At 41.4% G+C, this 22,548-nt stretch overlaps 2 protein-coding genes across 2 annotated transcripts in view; both read right to left on the bottom strand.

Annotated features, from left to right (window-relative positions):
• Positions 1 to 16,791, bottom strand: part of cacna1ab (calcium channel, voltage-dependent, P/Q type, alpha 1A subunit, b) — an 83,645-nt gene extending 66,854 nt beyond the window's left edge. Inside the window, exons 1-3 of the mRNA XM_062989530.1 lie at positions 16,725 to 16,791; positions 14,895 to 15,119; positions 817 to 1,050 (exon numbers count right to left, since the gene is read on the bottom strand). Coding sequence (XP_062845600.1) covers positions 817 to 1,050; positions 14,895 to 15,118 — 458 coding nt within the window. The 5' untranslated portion in view covers position 15,119; positions 16,725 to 16,791. The remainder of the gene's footprint in view (positions 1 to 816; positions 1,051 to 14,894; positions 15,120 to 16,724) is intronic.
• Positions 16,792 to 17,822: 1,031 nt separating this feature from the next.
• wdr83os (WD repeat domain 83 opposite strand) lies at positions 17,823 to 22,399 on the bottom strand. The gene is made up of 4 exons (XM_062989697.1): positions 22,221 to 22,399; positions 18,809 to 18,914; positions 18,610 to 18,707; positions 17,823 to 18,181 (listed from the first exon to the last, which is right to left on the bottom strand). The coding sequence occupies exons 1-4, from the start codon at positions 22,268 to 22,270 to the stop codon at positions 18,115 to 18,117; spliced, it is 321 nt and encodes a 106-aa protein (XP_062845767.1). The 5' UTR covers positions 22,271 to 22,399; the 3' UTR covers positions 17,823 to 18,114.
• Between the last annotated feature and the right edge of the window lie 149 nt (positions 22,400 to 22,548).

The following is a 22,548-nucleotide window of genomic DNA, read 5'->3' as shown; positions in this document are numbered from 1 at the left end:
GATGGCTCAACAGAGCAACATAAATCCTGGGATTGACTGGTGTTCATGTCTCAGATGCCTCAGGGTTTGAATTCCAGACTGGGCTCACAAATACATATGGTGGCAATTCGTGAACCTTGCAATTGGGCAGACACGTATCAGTTCACTCTCAGTACCGGTCACAGGCAAGGATAAACTGGAGGGTTGCATCGGAAAAGGCATTTGGCATAAAAACTGTGCCAGCAAATTTTCTGCTGTGGCGACTCCAAACGAGAGCATTAATGTTTAAGAATGCTTCATTCTGATTCAGTACATGGTGTGTCCTGTGCCACCTGACACTGAGTCAAAAACAGGAATACACACTGGACAGGGTGCCATTCCATTGCAGGGCGTCACACATTCACTCACACCTATGTGTAGTTTTAAACAGCCAGTTCATCTTCTGCATAAGGGGTGAGTAGAAGGAAATCAATAAAAAATAACCAATATACAGACATGGGCATGCGTGTGGCACCCATTCTACCAGCCATGCAAGTAATTATTTGCAATTAGCAAAATTATTGAGGTGACATCCTTAATGTAGTTACTAAGTAGGTGTTATTCCATTTTGCCTGAAGGTTAGCTTTGGTGTAACTAAGATACATTTTGGTAAAGTTACACTTTTCAGTGTGTATGTATGCTCCAACATCACAACAAGTCGGTTTAACTGCTTTACCTTATAATAAATACATTAAAAAAATTTTTTTAAAAATAAAAGTTAATACTGATTAAAAATGCAATGCTTGATGTCAAAAATGCCTATGTAAACTATACCCCCAAGCTCTTGGTAAAGGATATGGCCACTCGGTGATCTTTTTGGCGTATTTCCTCACCACGTTGTCCTCGCTGAACAGGAAAAGCGAGCGGTTGACTGTTAAACAGCTCTGGCGCACCGGGATCGGGTTATACAGCGCCATGGTGCGCGCTCTCTGTGCCATCGACTGTTTATACACGCGCTGGGTTCCCTGTCTGCTGCCCCCCCGGGCCACCGGGCCCCCTCCGGGCACCCCGGTTTCTCCGAAGCGTGCCATCCTGCGCACACGCACACACGCACACCAAAACGCCCAACAGCGCCGTTAGGAAGCTGTCGAGAAAGAAGCTGCAAGCAACCGTGGGTACGACCGAGGGGCAAAAGAAAAAAATGTAAAAAAATGATGACCATTAAATAAAATACTAAAAAAAAAAAAAGGAGATTGGTAAAGCTGTGGGACTAAAGCACGTCCAACTTAAAATAAACAAGAACAAAGTGAGGAAGTGAACTGTTTTTGCACTGCTACAGTGACCGGAACGCGCAAATGCAACCTGGCAGTAGTAAAATGCACAAACCCGTAAAACGTGTCTCTCTTTATCTTCCTTCAGAAGCAGGCATCCACATCCTAACGCGTTCCTCTTAGCTCGATCCGAATCCTGGTCGGGGTGCAGATCTCGCCCCTCTCAGCATCGTAATCTTAAATTCAATTCGATTCAATTTGTTTCCAAACGCTCGTGTTTTTTTCCGGAGCGCACTGTCCAGAATAAAGGGCGGAAAAGCCCTTTAATAATTTATTTATTTCTCTAGCATCCGCAATGGTTGTTGATGCTGGTGCTGATGCTGATGAGGAGGAGGAGGAGGAGAAGGAGGATGAGTGGAAATATCCAGATCCAAACTCTCTGGTACTGGATAGGGCTTCCCCCTCGTCCAGACACCCCGCGCTCACTTTGGCTGCTATTCAGAAAATGAAGTTGGTGTTTATTTTCGCATCCATTCGCTCCTAATTGATGGCGGTGGGCGTGAGCGCGCTAAAGATTTCGCACAGAGAGGCAAACTAATAATAATAATAATAATAATAATAATAAAAATAATAATAATAATAACCAAACCTGGGGGAAAGTCGTTATGTGGTATTTTGTAAAGTGATTATTCTCTGTCTTGTTGCAGAACCACGATGAAATAACGGAGCGCCGCTCCAGCGCACAGATCCGAGGCGCGCATCGTGAAAAGCGGCATCATTTCGCGTAAGGAGGGCGCAGCCGAGAGCCGAGGAACACCCCTCCTCTACCCCAAAGCATCTTCTTCAGTTTCCACCTTGCTAAATTACAAACCACGCTGTCCACAAAATAAAAGAAAAAAACGTCTACTGAATAAAGGAGAACAAGAATGGAGAGGAGAAGCTCAGGGTTGCGCTCAGCTTGTTTCGGTGCTGATGGGAATCCGATCGCTTCAAGTCTGCTAAATCTGGAGCCTCGGAGTGATACGCTTCTTCTCTACACTCAACCGGGTTGCCAGATTGCGCTAACCGTTTCCGGCTTTAAAAACCCTTCCGATTCGACTCCTAGATTGTAACTGGATTAAACCTCAACTAGATTCGATCGAATAATTGCATCAATCTGGAAATGGCTGGCTATGGAATATACGGTGTCAGAGTGGTGTCAATAGGGTTGCCAGTTTTTCTTTTGTTTTTATTCATTCCCAGTTATCTTCACACCATCACAGCCTGTAAGTGAATTTAATTTAACAACTGGGATATCTAATAATCCATCTAATAATCCATCTAATAATCCATCTAATAATCCATCTAATAATCTATCTAATAATCCATCTAATAATCTATCTAATAATCCATCTAATAATCTATCTAATAATCCATCTGGTTAATCTGATGAGTTTTGGATTCACAGCTATCGGATTGGTCTGTCAGGGGTTGCCATATTACATTTACTTTTTTTGGCATTTAGCAGATGCTTTTATCCAAAGAGACTTACAGTACTGTGACAGTATACAGTCTAAGCAATTGAGGGTTAAGGGCCTTGCTCAAGGGCCCAACAGTTGCAACCTGGCAGAGGTCGGGCTTGAACCAGCAACAATCTGATTACTAGTCCAGTATCTTACCCACTAGGCTACAGCTGCCCTGGACTAGTAATCATGAGGTCGCTGGTTCAATCTCCACCACTGCCAGGTTGCTGCTGTTGGGCCCTTGAGCGAGGCTCTTAACCCTCAATTGCTTAGACTGATTGCTGTCACACATATTAAGGTGCCTTTTTTACATTTGACATTTTCGCATTTAGGACACGCTTTTTTATCCTAAGCGACTTACAGTACTGCGACAGTGTACTGTCTAAGCAATTCAGGGTTAAGGGCCTTGCTCAAGGGCCCAACAGTGGCAACCTGGCAGTGGTGGGGCTTGAACCAGTGACATTTCGATTACAAGTCCAGTAATTTACCTGCTAGGCTACAACTGCCCAATAAATAACATGTTTACATAATTAAAGTGCTAACATCCCATACCACCCCACCCAAACCCACAAGAACATGGTTAACTGTTCCCCAGCAGCTAATTCCTCCCAAATATCAGGGTCCAGGAGACTCACGGTTGATTTTTTTCCTTAGTCACTGTCCCTGAGAAAATTTACATGTTCTTTTATCCAAAGCGACTTACAGTACTGTGACAGCAATCAGTCTAAGCATCTGAGGGTTAAGAGCCTCACTCAAGGGCCCAACAGCTGCAACCTGGCAGTGGTGGGGCTTGAACCAGCAACCTTATGATTACTAGTCCAGTACCTTAACTGCTATGCTACAACTTACATAAACAGTTGGCTGTTCAATTGAGTGAATGAAAGTTTTTAAAGGTGGGAGAATACTGGAGTACTCAAACAAACAAACACACACACTCACCCATTCACACACTTACACGCCTAGGTGCAATTAAGAGTGGCCAGTCCACCTTTGTACATGTTTTAAAAGGTGGAACAAAACTAGTGTACCCAGAGGAAACCCACACAGAAACTTGGAGAACATGAAAAACCTCATTAGACATTGACAGAACGTGAGGTTCAAACCCATGTCTCTTGGACCCAATTTGCTGTACATCACCCACACTACCTGATGTGCAAATTGTAAAACAAACATTAACTATTAAATATTTCATTTTACTAATTGCCTAATTTGGATCAGGCTTTTTGTGAAGTGTGAGGTAGTGTGTATGTGTTATAAATGAGCTGTGTCTATCAATGTGACAAAGTGTGTATGTGTGTGATCGTTGTTCTGTGCATGTTTAGTCAAAGTTGCAGCGTCATGATGATGATGTCATATAAGCAAGTGTTTCCAATGCGGTGGTGGGGTGGGGGTGTGGGGGCGTACAAGTGGCGGGAAAATGGCTGGTAGATCACAAGCATGCATTACCGGACAAGATACCACTTCTTACAAGAAACGAGAGACAGAGATTGGTTATGAGTGTGTATAGTTACTAAAGATGTATAAGCTGACTGTATATTGTGTGTGTGTGTGTGTGTGTGTGTGTGTGTGTGTGTGTGTGTGTGTGTTTTACATTGTTATTCAGAAAGTGTTTACAAGACAGCCCTGAAGGGCATACCGAGTACTTCCCTCGTTTACACACACAGACACACACCCACACCCTCCTTCCCGCCAATATTTAATTATCTCTCTTTATATATGATACACTAAGCAGCCATATAGGGTAAACAGACAGACAGACAGACAGACAGACAGATAGATAGACAGACAGATCTACACAGAGACAAATAAACAAATACATGATACACTAAGAGGCAAATATACAAATACTTGATACACTAAACAGCCATATAGAGTACACAGATAGACAGACAGACAGACAGATCTACACAGAGACAAATATATAAATACATGATACACTAACAGCCATATAGAGTACACAGATAGACAGACAGACAGACAGATCTACACAGAGACAGGTATACAAATACATGATACACTAACAGCCATATAGTGTACACAGATAGACAGACAGACAGACAGATCTACACAGAGACAAATATATAAATACATGATACACTAACAGCCATATAGAGTACACAGATAGACAGACAGACAGACAGATCCACACAGAGGCAGGTATACAAATACATGATACACTAACAGCCATATAGTGTACACAGATAGACAGACAGACAGACAGATCTACACAGAGACAAATATATAAATACATGATACACTAACAGCCATATAGAGTACACAGATAGACAGACAGACAGACAGATCTACACAGAGACAAATATATAAATACATGATACACTAACAGCCATATAGAGTACACAGATAGACAGACAGACAGACAGATCTACACAGAGACAAATATATAAATACATGATACACTAACAGCCATATAGAGTACACAGATAGACAGACAGACAGATCCACACAGAGGCAGGTATACAAATACATGATACACTAACAGCCATATAGTGTACACAGATAGACAGACAGACAGATCCACACAGAGGCAGGTATACAAATACATGATACACTAACAGCCATATAGAGTACACAGATAGACAGACAGACAGATCCACACAGAGGCAGGTATACAAATACATGATACACTAACAGCCATATAGTGTACACAGATAGACAGACAGACAGATCCACACAGAGGCAGGTATACAAATACATGATACACTAACAGCCATATAGAGTACACAGATAGACAGACAGACAGACAGATCCACACAGAGGCAGGTATACAAATACATGATACACTAACAGCCATATAGAGTACACAGATAGACAGACAGACAGATCCACACAGAGGCAGGTATACAAATACATGATACACTAACAGCCATATAGTGTACACAGATAGACAGACAGACAGACAGATCCACACAGAGGCAGGTATACAAATACATGATACACTAACAGCCATATAGAGTACACAGATAGACAGACAGACAGACAGATCCACACAGAGGCAGGTATACAAATACATGATACACTAACAGCCATATAGAGTACACAGATAGACAGACAGACAGATCCACACAGAGGCAGGTATACAAATACATGATACACTAACAGCCATATAGTGTACACAGATAGACAGACAGACAGATCCACACAGAGGCAGGTATACAAATACATGATACACTAACAGCCATATAGTGTACACAGATAGACAGACAGACAGATCCACACAGAGACAAATATATAAATACATGATACACTAACAGCCATATAGTGTACACAGACAGACAGACAGACAGACAGATCCACACAGAGGCAGGTATACAAATACATGATACACTAACAGCCATATAGTGTACACAGATAGACAGACAGATCCACACAGAGGCAGGTATACAAATACATGATACACTAACAGCCATATAGTGTACACAGATAGACAGACAAACAGACAGACAGACAGACAGACAGACAGAGAGACAGAGACAGATTCACACAGAGACAAATATACAAATACATGATACAATAAACAGCCATACAAGGTACACAGACAGACAGACAGACAGACAGACAGACAGACAGACAGACAGATAGAGAGACAGAGACAGATCCACACAGAGACATATATACAAATATACTAAACTGCCATATAGGGTACACAGACAGACAAACAGACAGACAGACTGACAGACAGATCCACTCTGAGACAAATATACAAATACATGATAGACTAAACAGCTATGTAGAGTACACAGACAGGCAGACAGACACACATTATTGCTTCTCTCTTTAGGATATTTATCTTAGCAGATGGTGTCTTTGCTTAAGCATAGCATGAAACAACACACACACACACACACACACACACACACACACACACACACACACACACACAGAGCCCTACATTAGAACTGGTTGGTGTATACTTTACTCGGTATGGTGTTTTAATATTTCATTACTTAATGTGCATCTGTCCCTAAGAAACATCACCAGTCTTCCTCTCTTTCCATTTCTGTCTTTGAGTCCCTGTCTCTCCCATTCTGTCTGTATTCTGTCAGTTTGTCTTTCTGTCTGTTCTTTTTCTTTCTCTCAGTACTAATTTCAATCTTTTTTCTCCTTCTGAGTGAGATTAGCAGTGACTCTTTCAGAAATGTCATCGCGCACACACACACACACACACACACACACTATTTGCCGGGTGTTTAGTGCTTAATTAAAAGAGGATGTGATGAATGGGGCAGATTTGGGCTTTTGCTGGAACAGCAGCACTCAGCACACTGACTGACTGAGTAAGAGAAAGAGGGAGGAGCGGAGGGAGTGAGCAGGGATCAATGAGCTGATGTGGCCACTATACGTCTATACCTGGCTCACAGTACATCTTTGTTTGGCAGATTTTCAGGGCGTTTCGTCTTTTTCCATCTCAAAGGAAACATAATCCCTCATCGACAATTACTTATTTCTAACAAAACCACGTGTACAATGATTACTGACACCCCTAGAAATTCTTATACAGATAAAATGTAAATGAAGCATTTTTCATTATATTTTCCTTTTTTAAAGTTGATAAAAGCAGATAAGTATGGTGGAGGGTCTATGATGTTTTGGTGCTGTGTTTCCGGCAAAAGCCGTATATAGCATTATGGACTTTGTCTGCGTTTACCAAGAATTTATTAATTTTCTTTTATTAGGATGTTAACGTCATGTTTTACACACTTTGGCTACATTCATGACAAGACAGGTAGATACTGGTTACACAAAATTCATCAGTTCAAGTCAAACACAGTCATGGACAATTTTGTATCTCCAATTCACCTCACTTGCACATCTGTACTGTTGCAGGTAACCAGAGCTCCCTGAGAAAACCAACACAGACACGGGAAGAACATGCAAACTCCACATAGAAAGGATCCGGACCGCTCCACCTGGGAATCGAAGCCAGGACTTTCCTGCTGTGAGGCAACAGTGCTACCCACCGAGCCACAGTGCTGCCCCCTCTGCCAAGAAACTTAAAAAGAGTCGTCAATGGATCTTCTAGCAGGACGATGATCCAAAGCACATGTCCACAACAACAGAAAGATGGTCTACTGAACACAGAATAGAGCTTGGTCATCCATGGTCATCTCAGTTCACTGATCTAAACTACATAGAAGACCTGTTTTGTAAGCTCATGAGGGGAGTGCACAACAGAAAGTGAGGAATGTGCTCAGATTTGTGTGTTGTAAGGAGTTGTTGGGATGAGTAAGTGTTCTAATGAGGTCCTTAGGGGTGAGTTTTTCTTGTAGCCATCTCAAACACACTTATCCCAAAAAAACATATGACAGGATAAACACATCCTAAAATTTTCATACATGATATGAGTATGTTATGCGATTAAGCATGCATGATATCTATATCAATTAATAAATGAATTAATTATATTCTTGAGTCCCTTAAGTCTCATACTTCATCTCTCTGTATTTTCCCTTTTATTTGTACATCCCCCACCCCCCAGGTTCTCTCTCTCAGTTCATTATGGTAATGATTATGACTCTGGAGTTAGGCTCTGCGCTGACGATGCTGCTTCTCAATTAGACCTAATGGACTTAATCATTACTCTCACATTGAGTGCTTTGCAATATGTGTGTATAACACACACACACACACACACACACACACACACACACTAAAGTATACCTTTAGTAAGTAATGTCTAGAGTTAGTGCAGAGTGAATTTTGTTTAAGGTTCTTGTCTAATGAGCAGTGATGGAAAGTATTCCATTAGCCTACTACTACTGTAAAGTTAATACGATACTGTAAATAAGTGTGTTGTACTTTTATGTTTGGTTTGAATAATACATGGTTTATTTGAATGTTTGAAGGGTTAATCAGTCAGTCACACTGTATAAAAAATACACTCTGTATTGACAATAGAGTATTGCTGGGCAAATATGACAATACAAATTAAGCTATACAGTGTGGATATTGTTACACCTTGCCACTGTCTAGTGAGGAGCGAATAGGAAAAGCTCCAAGAATCCAGATGTTGTGTTGATCAAGAAGCTTTATTTTTCACTGAGAATATGAGAGAAATGAAACGTCTTGCATATAAGACTACATTAATTAAACATAAAGACATTTTTCAAAATCATTTTACACAGCCACACATTGGGTCTGTTCGAAAAACCTAGTGAGCTGCCTTGCTGCCTACTGCCTACCTGGGCAGCTGCCTAAGTAGTGAAAATTCTAATAAGACATCGAACTCAAAAAGTTTTTGCTTACTAAGCTAACACAGTTAGCCTCAGGCTGTTCAAACTAATGGGCTTAGGCGGCACAACCCGCCAGCTAACATCTCCCTCAGTGTACCGAAAATGGTTAAACTGTCACTTTCTTAATGTCACTTTCACTTAACTGTCACTTTCCATCTCTGTCGTTCTAACCTCTATACTTATTTTTCTTGTCTGTAACCTTCCTCATCCTCCTCCTCTTGCCACCCCACTTCCTCCAGTGTCCTCTATTTCCCACTTTAACTCCACCCATTTCTGATTCATCGTGTCTCTTCATTTTTTGTCCTTTGCTCCCAATTTCCCCTAATAGCAGGGTCAAAATTTCCCAAGCACATAAATCGAATCAGTTGATAAAGTGTTTGTTCATGTTGTGCGTGTCACTCATCTGTCTCCCCCCGCTCTGAATGACCGGTTTTCAGTCTGCACCAGGCTCTTTTCTGAATGAAGAGCTCAGAGTGTGTGATTTACGCTCTGCAATGTAAGCAGAGTGCATACGGGCACACACACACACACACACACACACACACACACACACACACACACACACACAGAGGCGCAGGGCAGTGTGACTCACTGGACGTATTGATTATGAAATGCATAAAAGCAGATTTATATAGAAGAGAGTGGATAAGAGTGAAGAGGGAGAGAGGGAAAAAGAGGAATGAACAAAGTGGGGAGGGAGAGAGCGAGAGAGAGAGAGAGAGCGAGAGAGAGAGAGAGAGAGAGAGAGAGAGATGTTTAACTAGTCACTTTATCAATGTCTCATTTGCTTCTGCCTCCTGTCCTACTTAACTCACACACACACTGCTGAGAGATGCATAGTGTTATTAAAAGTGGCACGAGTTTTAATTTTAGCTTTGGTTTGGGGATCACGAGGGCACACATCAAGTGAACGGACCTGCAGATATTCAATGCTGTCATGTCTCGAACGATTGTATAAGAAACTTTGGCTATGATGCCAAATCTGGACTCCAGAGTGTTGCAGCAAAATCAGTTATTAACAGATTGTTTGTGGCCGAAAGCTGAGAGCTGATTGGCCCTGCTCTCTTGGAAGTGGGAGGAAAATTCTTGTCTCCCTTATCAATCATGTGAGGCCAGTTGATCCTGGGCAGAATAATACAGAACACGTGGGTGCCCAGGTGGCGCAGCGGAATAATCCGCTAGCACACCAGCACTGGGATTCTGAGCTCCTGAGTTCAAACCTCAGCTCTGCTACCGGTCGGCTGGGCACCCTCTAGCGGGCATAATTGGCCGTGCCTGCCGCAGACAAAAATTGGCTATTTAAAAGTCTGACGGGTGGGGTCTTCGACGCTGTGTAATGACCTTGGTTAGTAGCCCGAGGTGCATGTACAGGAAGTGGAGGAGCGTGGGGATCAGTGCGTGGCTCTCCGCACGCGAATACAACAAACGTGTGGGCGAATAAGAAGGTGTCGGTGTACTGCGCACACGTCGGGGGGAGCGTGAGACAGGCAAATATAACCTCCTCTGACACAACCGGAGTCTCCAGCAGCAGAATACAAATTGAAAAATGCATAAACAAAACAGCAGTATATATACTACATATATGGTTAAGGTACTGGACTAGTAACCAGAAGGTCGCTGGTTCAAGCCCCACCACTGCCAGGTTGCTGCTGCTGGGCCCTTAAACAAGGCCCTTAACCCTCAATTGCTCAGACTGTAACTATAATGTAAGTCATTTTGGATAAAGACGTCTGCTAAATGCCAAAAATGTAAATGTAAATATATATATATGCGTATAATATTGGCATCACGTGAGACAGGGGACACATTAATGCTACACCTACCATCCGTCTGGTACAATGTATGATCAGCTGTTGTGGATCCTGAAAAAGCCTTGGAGAGAGTGATACCTTTATTATGCTAACATCATTTTTTTACAAAATGATGGGATGCCAGCATACCTTTATCTTTTCATGGGAACCTGGCCATGGTCTTGGCATTTTGGTGCCTTACTAGGGAACCCAGAAGTGAAGTGACGCCCCTTTTTCTGAGTGGACCCAACTTGTTAGTTGCCTCATGTTCCCACATTTCACCAATCCAGCTAATACACTTACTTGTGCATCTGTAATTAAAAGTCAAGCCCCTTATATTTTGGTGTTTCTGTTATTTGGACCACTCTCTGTGAACATGAATGAGAATTTTTATTGAATGCCCAGGGGCACGTCTCGTTTTGGTAACGAGGTTGTTTACTTTTAGTTCTGCATTCTTTAGAAACAACAGCAAAATAGGCCATCTGTCTCACTGTGTCCTATTTTTTCTGTCCGTCTTTCTCTCTGTCCTTCTGTCTCTCTGTCTGTTTCTCTGATGTTCATCTTCAAAATATGCTCATCAAAATACAACCTTTCTGTGGGCCTGTGTGCCCTGAATAACACTTCAGTTTATTAGAGACTGAAAGAACAGCATAGGATCAGTTGGCAGCGATGGATTGATGAATTAAAGAGAGAGAAAGAGAGGGAGTGAGACAAAGAGGGCAAGACAGAAAGCGTGAGACAGAGAGAGTAATTAGCTGATTGGAGTTTTTTGGCTAGTCGCACTGTTTTCCCAGGAGACTGAGTGTGTAGCAATTGATGAGCTGATTGATCGGGAAGGACGAGAGACACAGAGAGAGAGAAAGCGAGAGAGAGGGAGTCTGCACTGCTGCTCTCAGCTTTAATGGATACAGCGCTGGTGTGGAGTAAGCATAGAATCAGCATAGAATCAGCACTTACACACACACACACACACACACACACACCTACACAAAATGCAATCAGACAACATAAAGCAACCAGAATGTTGTGTATGTATTTTACTTGTTTTTTGGTCAATTAAGTTAAATGGAGGAAGAATGAATAAATCCTAAGACATAGTCATTGATGTGGTGGGTCAAGTCTCATTTGGAAACACTAAATTAAGGGCGTCAACCCATCACAAAACATAATCCATCCATCACCTATCTATCTATCTATCTATCTATCTATCTATCTATCTATCTATCTATCTATCTATCTATCTATCTATCTATCTATCTATCTATCCATCCATCCATCCATCCATCCATCCATCCATCCATCCATCCATCCATCCATCCATTGGATATTTTTTATAGAAATAATACAGCAATGCATAAAATGTTATATCAGATTTTAGTGACATCAATGGTACTGGGTTTCTCTTATAGGGGCGAAACAGCGCTGTCTGCTATTGTCTGTCAACCAGTTGCACCTTATTCACTCACTCACACTCACATACACACACACACACACTCACACTCACATATACACACACACACACACACACACGCACACCGCAGTTATGTTAGATTAGCCTGCTGCACCATCTAAAGTTTGAATAAAGCACTGCAAGCAGGACATCTGTCCAAAAGATCTGTCCCAAATCTTACTACACCAAAGGAACTCATTACAATACATTTCATGAAATTTCATTAATTAAAATAAAAAATTCCCTTCTTAAAAATGTCTGGACATCTCGAGGTTTATGGAGCTCAAACGCTGCCATAAGTATCTGAATCTGAATTTTATAAATTTGAAATATTTAATGGCGTAATTTATAAATTTGAAATATTTCAATCTGAATTTTATAAATTTGAAATATTTAATGGCGTAATTTATAAATTTGAAATATTTCAATCTGAATTTTATAAATTTGAAATATTTAATGGCGTAATTTATAAATTTGAATTTTAACAATGCTTTTTTTGTGATTTGAACTTGTGAGGTGGTGAAAATTGCTGTTGAAAAATTTTCATTTCAAAATTACAACTTGCAATTTTCAGATTTTAAAAATTCAGATAAAAAAAATTCAGATCTCTCAGATTCAAATCTCAGAAATACGAATTCAAGCTTGAAGTGAAACATCCGGGTATCCCAGGAAAAGTAAACTTTCCAGAGCGATCGAACGCAGCATTTAACCAATCACAGCGCTGCCTCACCTGCGTTCATGTCTGTGGAGGAGAAATGAATCCCAATGAGGAAAGTGCATCCAAAGTTCTTCAGATCCACACAGTCAGCTAATTATTTATAGTTCTGGTAAATACTCAACGTGCTTTACGGCAAGTTTTATATTTTGCGTTATGTAACGCTGGTGGCATGATAACGCGCGGGGTAAGGTTAGTTAGCGTTAGCTAGCTTGTTGGTAGTGGTTAGCTAAGAGTTTTGCTTGGCATGAGCTGGTCTGAGTTTAGGAAGGCATGGATATTCCGTTGCTTGCACATATTAAAACGGGGAGTTCAGAAATGTTGTGAAAACTTCTTTCCTGGTGTGCCGTATAGCACTTCAGAGTTCAGTCTTTACCTCATTTACCTAACACACCTGGTTCGACTCATGTGGTCAGTTGAGGTTGACACTTTGGATGCACTTTCCTCATTGGGATTCATTTCTCCTCCACAGACATGAACGCAGGTGAGGCAGCGCTGTGATTGGTTAAATGCTGCGTTCGATCGCTCTGGAAAGTTTACTTTTCCTGGGATACCCGGATGTTTCACTTCAAGCTTGAATTCGTATTTCTGAGATTTGAATCTGAGAGATCTGAATTTTTTTTATCTGAATTTTTAAAATCTGAAAATTGCAAGTTGTAATTTTGAAATGAAAATTTTTCAACAGCAAATTTCACCACCTCACAAGTTCAAATCACAAAAAAAGCATTGTTAAAATTCAAATTTATAAATTACGCCATTAAATATTTCAAATGTATAAAATTCTGATTGAAATATTTCAAATGTATAAAATTCAGATTCAAATACTTATGGCAGCGTTTGAGCTCCATAGAGGTTCTAAAGAAATTTCAGCACCATTATTGTTTTTGGAACTGCTTAAAACTGCATTTCTGTTTGGGTTCAATTCAGGACCTGACTGGGTCACTCAAAACCTGCAATGACTTTAATGTTACGATGCTCTTCCAATCAAATGCTGTGTTGGTTTTCTCTAGACACAATCAGACCCTCGTTGTACCAGATGTTTGCATTTTTTGGACCAAATGCTTTGAGACCAACCCAGATGCTTTTTTGGCTACTTCCTCCTTACTACCCTCCTATGAATCCCATTTTCGCCTAGTCCTCATGGACTGTTTTCAGGACAAATATCAACAACTGCTTCAAGACCAAAGAAGAGCAAGGTGTGCTGACTGCCATGCACTTCTACAATCACCTGACCTGAATATTTATAGGGGGCACTTGAGAACAGTGAAAGCCAAGCATACACTAACATCACAAGATGCTCTTTGGAATATTGGGCAGTCATATAACATGGGATAACATGGATCACCAGATCCTGTAAAACAAGTGTACTGGCAATTCTAAAAGACTCTAAACTAAGTGTTTATTACAATTATTATTTCATTAACATGGAGCTAATTCGCTGCAGAGGTAACAGATCACACAACATGCATCACTAAATATCAGTTGTCACATTCAATTCAGTGGGGTCTAAAAAAAACAGTGTGCAGTTAAAAACAGACACATGCGCACGCACGCACACACACACACAGACAGAGTCTAAAAGTAGAGCACTGTAATTACTGACTACTGTCTGCCTGTCTCTGCCTACTGATACTAATGTACTCTCCCTCGGTTCTATTTTAGATAGATAGATGGTCAGTAGTAATGATATATGGTATACATAATGAAGTAGAAATACTGAAAAAAGAGCCCTGACTGGGCTGACTGGTCATTTTAGGACAGTGAACAGAAGATTGTAAGTACAATGGCTGACCCTGCGTTCTGGCTATTAATAGGTGTTTATGGCAGAAGGGGAGACCAGCTGCTGTTGTTTAATATGTAAGCAATGGTAAATGATTCATTTAGCTAGTTGTGTGAGTTTTGTGAGTGTCCAGCCCAGCCCACTCCCTATCAGTTCCACACACAGTTTCATACTCACTCCCACTCCTTGCGTTTGGCCTGCGGGGTGCTGAGCAGCTTGTGTGATCGGTGCGCTTTGATGACATCTCGATGGTCCACCAGTGCACCCCTCCTCCTCAAAGTAGGAACCAAATGGTCATCAGGCAACAACGGGCTGTCTGTCATGCCTGGCATGTTGGACTCCCACACATCCCACCAGACAGAAGATGTCTTCTCTAATATCACAGCTTCGTTAGTGTACATCCTAATGTGGCAAAAGAAGGAGAGAAAAAAACAGGTAATGAGAAGTTAGGTGGACAGGTTGGACAGGTGAGAGATTACCAGATTGAGAGAAAACATGAACACACCATATAATGGGGTCTCATTAGTCTGTTTTGCTGTCACCGAATTTAGCCAGAGCAACACTGCTAGAAACATACAGGAGGCGAGAGACCCCACTAAGCATGCAGTCAGAGAGACAAGAGACATGACATACAAACACACTTATCAGCAAAAACGTTTAGGGGGTTAGGCTGTCCAATCTTGAACACTTTACCAGCAAACACAGACCATAAATAAACCCTGTAATTTTAGCAGCAAGGAGAGTGAGGAACAGAAGCCTTTAATTTAGTGTGTAGTATACAATCAACATCCACTGTGCTCAGTAAACATATTAAACAAAACATGCTATGCTTTTATTTGAGATTTGCTAGTGCATTTTATGTTGCAGGGTTAGAGGACCAACAACCCTAGCTGTAACATGCTGAAAACCTGTTTTTAAACTAAATAACCCTTGTTCATTTTTTATTTTACATTATTTCACATTCAAATAATCAACATTTAAAGACTTTGTAACATAATGAAAGTTGCAATACCCCAATATACAGTAGTTGCAATATTGGGTTGTAAGTGCTTGTATTGTCAGTGTAGTGTTAAAGCTTTTTTATGCCTAATCTGTAATATTTTATGGTACATCTACTCATCTAGATCTCATCTAATCAATTAAACAGCTCAGGTGTCTGACTGTCAATATCTGAATCATTGAAAGATTTCCAGTCTTATGCTTATTTGGATACCACTGGTCCTAATTGTACACAAAGCATACATAAAGCTTCATCTAGCAATCAGTACCCTTAATTCAAAACAATAGTTTTGACGACTTACATGGCTGGTTTGATTTATTTATTTTAATCGAATTGCTTATTACAGTTCAGAAGATAAATGTTTCCATGTAAAGCATCAGTACTTCTTTTAAACACTAGATTGTGAGGATGAATCCCCTGTCTTGAGTCACGTCATTCTAGGCCTGATGTTGATCATTGTTAGAAACAATGTACAAAAAGTTTTGTACCTGTAACTAACGCATGTCCAAACTCCGGGGGTTAGAATAACTTATAGCAGATGAGGTGTGGTTTTGTAAAGGCTGTTATGATTTATTAGTAGGAGGAAACTAATTCTGCTCTTAAAACACCCTCTGTTTTTTTTTATCACGCGTGCGCATCCTTGTGCGTGTACCTGTGATCAGGTGAGGACCGCCCTAAAAAGTGCCGATTCGTTTAGTGTCTTTAAAAATATATATTCGAGTCCAGTTCTAAATGACCCGTGGCGATTAAGTTTATATTTGAATCTTAGTGACACACATAGTATTCCAATCTCAGAAATACATCTCTTAGAAATCACACATAAATACTTACAGAAAATGAACCGGCTGTTGAAGCTCGAAGAATCATGTGAAATCGACTCTTGCGATTAACTCCTCGAATCCCTAACGTTATGAATAGGAATCGACTCAGGAACAATCAGGAATCGATTCATTCGGTCAAAAAGACTGCACTTTTCCATTCCCAACATTTTACGCTTTTTAACTCACCTGGAATTACCGGGCGGTGCGTCCGTAGCCACTAGAACCGTGACTTCTTTTCTTCAGTGATGGAAATGTCACCGCAAACACTTAAACAGTATTAAAACAAAACAGGCGCAGAATTTGGATGCGTTGCTGATACTCGGTCTTCGCTATTTTTAGCCGTTATTATGGCACCACACCGCTTCCTTGTAACAAATATCGATAATATTTTGCTTTAATCCCGACATTAAAATATTAATTTGTATAAATTTAATCGAGACTGCTTAACTGTTAAACTAGCGGTTTCTAACGGTCGCTGAAATATATGCGCGCGCACTGTGGGCACGAGCTGATCCGCCTGCGCGCGCGAGACAAAGCTGCTTAGAGCAGAAGAGAGATGTATTAACTTATACACATGTCTGTATATTTCACTTCATTTTAATGCTCATGGATAATCAGGAAGGTTTATAGTGGACACAGTAGATAGACATGTGTCTCCCAATGGTTAGGGGCACCTAATGCCATGCGCCTTCGGTATTTGTGAGCCGAGCCTGGGATTCAAACCCATTAAACTCGGGCAATGCGTGGCTCTTACCACCACCTTACACGAGCTCACCACATGGGCCATTGTAAAAAAGCTTTTGCATTATAACAGGTAAGTTTATTAACCAAACTGTCAGCACCCTCTTCTTCTTAATGCCCGAAGTTATTTCATCTGGTTTTATGACAGAAGATAAGATATCCTTTATTTGGCATATATACATATACAGATGTACAGTACAATGATGCTGCCATCGGTTGGAAGGATTTCATGCACCAGTATCCCTACTGGTAAAGGAAAAATAAATATTAAACAACACAAGCATGACTAAAGTTTATGTGCACTGTTTTAAAGACTACCTTTTGACAAGGTTTAGAATATAAAAGTAAATAATGCAACATTTTTTGTAAAGTCCACCTTTCCATGACTAAATCTGGCAACCCATCTCTCATAAGGCAAAGCAACCAGTGTTTAACCTACCAGTAACACCCACTTACAACATGCAACAGCAAGTTTGGCAAAAAACCTGGTATAAATGTAGAATTATGCTTTCTAAAACACAGACCACATTGTACAAATTACAATCAGGTTAAAAAACTGGTGTTTATTGTTATATTAACAAAATTTCAATACATGGACAAACTTTATTCAGAATTACATTCCTGCTCAAGCAGATCAATTATACTAACATCTACAGTGTGTTATTGTCCCATCCAATCTGGAGGAAGACGACAGGATGAAGATATGAAGAAATGAATAAAGTCAAAACTAGGATGTTTAGTCTGTTGTCATGTCCATCATGTCTTGTTGATCAGAAGAAGCATTTCTGTCGATTTTATTGTACCCCTGCAGTCCTCAGAGTCACCATGACCTTTGTCACCATGGTGGAGACATGGGCTGAGGGTTCTGCAGGTATGACATTACGACTGCGGATATAGAGAGCCTGCGTGAGAAAAAAGAACATTTATTTAGACAGAGAAATGGAACAGCTGAAAAATAAATAAAAACAATCCATTTCAAGACTTGGCTTGTTCATTATGTTTAAATTGTTTCAGTGGCCATGATCGATGTCAGCACAGTAAAGTTAAAATTTTCCATGACTTACACTAGACGTCAACTCTCGCTAAGAGAAAGGCTGGTTGAGCATTGGCACAGCAAATAATCTAGCATCATAACTTTGTTTATACAATTATTATTAAACACACGGTTCAATTTTCTTTTGTTAATATTTTTAAGTATAAAAACATTGTATGTAAAGTGCCAGTGAATTTTTGGATTGAAAGTACAAACAGAAAGACAAATGTATGTGAAGCATGATCAGATGATTACTGTTTCTGTAAACAAATCGTCACTGGTGCCTGTTTTACTCACATAAAGCTGCTCATCATCTGTTTAGTGTCCTCTGAGCTTCGTGAGTTGGCAAAACTGATGAAAGAGCAGTAAACTGCAATCCATGCACACCATTTCAGCTACAGAAAAGCACACGCGTACACACACATAATTACAACTGATAAGAACTACTGTTTACTGTTTACACTCACTACAGTCCTATTCGGGGTGTTTGTGTTACCTTAAGCATAAGCCCACACATGCTAAAAATCATGCCGAGCAGGTTCATGTAATCTGGAGTCGGATCCTCCAGTGTGGGGTTTGTCTCGCTGTTCGGCGGTTTGTAGCTGCAAAACAAAAACAATCATTGTTCACTAGGGTTGCACATTTTGGCAAATGGTTTTGACCAAAAATCAGGGATCATTTAGTTATATAAGAGCATTAAGTAAACATGGAATGAAATAAATAATACATATAATGTAAAACAACAATAATAATACGAATGTTTACTTATTAATCACCTATTTTAAGATACACAGTACATTAAATACGACATGTAATCAAGCTGGGGTTCAGAAGGACTGTGTCTGTGTAAACAAGCTGTAGTTCAGAGGGACTGTGTCTGGGTAAACAAGCTGGGGTTCAGAGGGACTGTGTCTGGGTAAACAAGCTGGGGTTCTGAAGGACTGTGTCTGTGTAATCAAGCTGGGGTTCAGAGGGACTGTGTCTGGGTAAACAAGCTGGGGTTCAGAGGGACTGTGTCTGGGTAATCAAGCTGGGGTTCAGAGGGACTGTGTCTGGGTAAACAAGCTGGGGTTCAGAGGGACTGTGTCTGGGTAATCAAGCTGGGGTTCAGAGGGACTGTGTCTGGGTAATCAAGCTAGGGTTCAGAGGGACTGTGTCTGTGTAAACAAGCTGGGGTTCAGAGGGACTGTGTCTGGGTAAACAAGCTGGGGTTCAGAGGGACTGTGTCTGGGTAAACAAGCTGGGGTTCAGAGGGACTGTGTCTGGGTAATCAAGCTGGGGTTCAGAGGGACTGTGTCTGGGTAATCAAGCTGGGGTTCAGAGGGACTGTGTCTGGGTAATCAAGCTGGGGTTCAGAGGGACTGTGTCTGGGTAAATAAGCTGGGGTTCAGAGGGACTGTGTCTGGGTAAATAAGCTGGGGTTCAGAGGGACTGTGTCTGGGTAAACAAGCTGGGGTTCAGAGGGACTGTGTCTGGGTAATCAAGCTGGGGTTCAGAGGGACTGTGTCTGGGTAATCAAGCTAGGGTTCAGAGGGACTGTGTCTGTGTAAACAAGCTGGGGTTCAGAGGGACTGTGTCTGGGTAAACAAGCTGGGGTTCAGAGGGACTGTGTCTGGGTAATCAAGCTGGGGTTCAGAGGGACTGTGTCTGGGTAATCAAGCTGGGGTTCAGAGGGACTGTGTCTGGGTAATCAAGCTGGGGTTCAGAGGGACTGTGTCTGGGTAAATAAGCTGGGGTTCAGAGGGACTGTGTCTGGGTAAATAAGCTGGGGTTCAGAGGGACTGTGTCTGGGTAATCAAGCTGGGGTTCAGAGGGACTGTGTCTGTGTAATCAAGCTGGGGTTCAGAGGGACTGTGTCTGTGTAAACAAGCTGGGGTTCAGAAGGACTGTGTCTGGGTAATCAAGCTGGGGTTCAGAGGGACTGTGTCTGTGTAAACAAGCTGGGGTTCAGAGGGACTGTGTCTGGGTAATCAAGCTGGGGTTCAGAGGGACTGTGTCTGGGTAATCAAGCTGGGGTTCAGAGGGACTGTGTCTGGATAAATAAGCTGGGGTTCAGAGGGACTGTGTCTGGGTAAACAAGCTGGGGTTCAGAGGGACTGTGTCTGGGTAAACAAGCTGGGGTTCAGAGGGACTGTGTCTGGGTAAACAAGCTGGGGTTCAGAGGGACTGTGTCTGGGTAATCAAGCTGGGGTTCAGAGGGACTGTGTCTGGGTAATCAAGCTGGGGTTCAGAGGGACTGTGTCTGGGTAAATAAGCTGGGGTTCAGAGGGACTGTGTCTGGGTAAATAAGCTGGGGTTCAGAGGGACTGTGTCTGGGTAATCAAGCTGGGGTTCAGAGGGACTGTGTCTGGGTAATCAAGCTGGGGTTCAGAGAGACTGTCTGGGTAATCAAGCTGGGGTTCAGAGGGACTGTGTCTGGGTAAACAAGCTGGGGTTCAGAGGGACTGTGTCTGGGTAATCAAGCTGGGGTTCAGAGGGACTGTGTCTGGGTAAATAAGCTGGGGTTCAGAGGGACTGTGTCTGGGTAATCAAGCTGGGGTTCAGAGGGACTGTGTCTGGGTAATCAAGCTGGGGTTCAGAGGGACTGTGTCTGGGTAAATAAGCTGGGGTTCAGAGGGACTGTGTCTGGGTAATCAAGCTGGGGTTCAGAGGGACTGTGTCTGGGTAATCAAGCTGGGGTTCAGAGGGACTGTGTCTGGGTAATCAAGCTGGGGTTCAGAGGGACTGTGTCTGTGTAAACAAGCTGGGGTTCAGAGGGACTGTGTCTGGGTAAACAAGCTGGGGTTCAGAGGGACTGTGTCTGGGTAAACAAGCTGGGGTTCAGAGGGACTGTGTCTGGGTAATCAAGCTGGGGTTCAGAGGGACTGTGTCTGGGTAAACAAGCTGGGGTTCAGAGGGACTGTGTCTGGGTAAACAAGCTGGGGTTCAGAGGGACTGTGTCTGGGTAATCAAGCTAGGGTTCAGAGGGACTGTGTCTGGGTAAACAAGCTGGGGTTCAGAGGGACTGTGTCTGGGTAAACAAGCTGGGGTTCAGAGGGACTGTGTCTGGGTAAACAAGCTGGGGTTCAGAGGGACTGTGTCTGGGTAAACAAGCTCCTTGAGCGATTATGCCATTTGCATCACAGACCGAAGTATTAAAACAAGTGTATAAATAACCTAAGAATAGAATTATTTGGGGCTTTAAACTAAGGGGAAATTTTGATCAGCGAATAAACCTTCAGCATGTTTTTGACAGGTAAGAAAACAGCTTAGAGAATTCTCTTACCATAATAAATAGTCGTGTTACATCACAACATGGACAATTAAACCACAATATTTCTTTCATATTTGTAAATCTAACACCAGTGTATCCTGACTCTGTCACAGCCACAACAACAACAATAATAATAATATAATAATAACAATAATAATAATAACAGTAATAAGTTTTGTGTAATAGCGAGAAACAGATTAAATATCTGAGCTACATTCAGAACTAGTCAAAACACAACAAATACTTGCGTTATTTATTAAACAAACACTGTTTAATCTGTTAAAACAGCAAGTCAAACTAAGCACAGTCATATTTAGAGTAGATTTAAAGATTATTTGCAGTAGAACGGAATAATTCGGAGGTTAAATGTGCTGAGGTGGCTTTAAACAGCTTTAAAGCTACATTTAGCTTAGCATTTAGCTTAGCACATTTCACCTTCAGATCTAATCGTAATTAAAAACAACACATCTTTAAATAAAGAGTAACAACCATTAAGTTACCTTCAAACCGAACAGACTAGCTGTATGGAATAAACTGCATACATTATACCTCTTTAAATAGATATTTACTCGTATTTCTAGTCCTCATTTAGCTACAGGACTATTAGCCATAAAGCTAATAGCAGCAGTTGGTGTAACAGGCGGATAAAACTCACCGGAAAATCTTGTTAGGTCTTCGTGGATCCGCCATATTGTTAGAGCTCATAATAATAACTACACAAATAAATCTGATTGTATATTATTATATTATATATCAGTTTACACTACACCAGCCATTGAGCGTTCGTTACCCAGAGCGAGCAGCACCGTTCTTCTCTATTACAGTACAGAGTCACCAGGGTTCAGTGCTGCCTCCTCCAGTCAGGGTGGGCGGATCGATCTAAATATCGATAATATCGATACCAACGTTGATATTGGAATTTGATCGATACTAGTGTGATTGGATTGATACTTCAGTTTCACTTTTCTCCGCTACATTCAGTA

The sequence above is a fragment of the Trichomycterus rosablanca genome, chromosome 27, assembly GCF_030014385.1.
Source record: "Trichomycterus rosablanca isolate fTriRos1 chromosome 27, fTriRos1.hap1, whole genome shotgun sequence".
NCBI classification, from domain to species: domain Eukaryota; kingdom Metazoa; phylum Chordata; class Actinopteri; order Siluriformes; family Trichomycteridae; genus Trichomycterus; species Trichomycterus rosablanca.
The sequence above is the reverse complement of the archived record's forward strand: the minus strand, read 5'-3'. Positions and strand labels throughout refer to the sequence as shown.

Coding starts and splice junctions, on each gene's coding strand:
- wdr83os (XM_062989697.1), bottom strand. CDS start 22,270: ATGAGCTCTAACAATATGGCGGATCCACGAAGACCTAACAAGATTTTC. Junction 18,915..22,220: donor AGACCTAACAAGATTTTCCG/GTGAGTTTTATC, acceptor TTTGTTTTGCAG/CTACAAACCGCCGAACAGCG. Junction 18,708..18,808: donor TGTGTGGGCTTATGCTTAAG/GTAACACAAACA, acceptor GCTTTTCTGTAG/CTGAAATGGTGTGCATGGAT.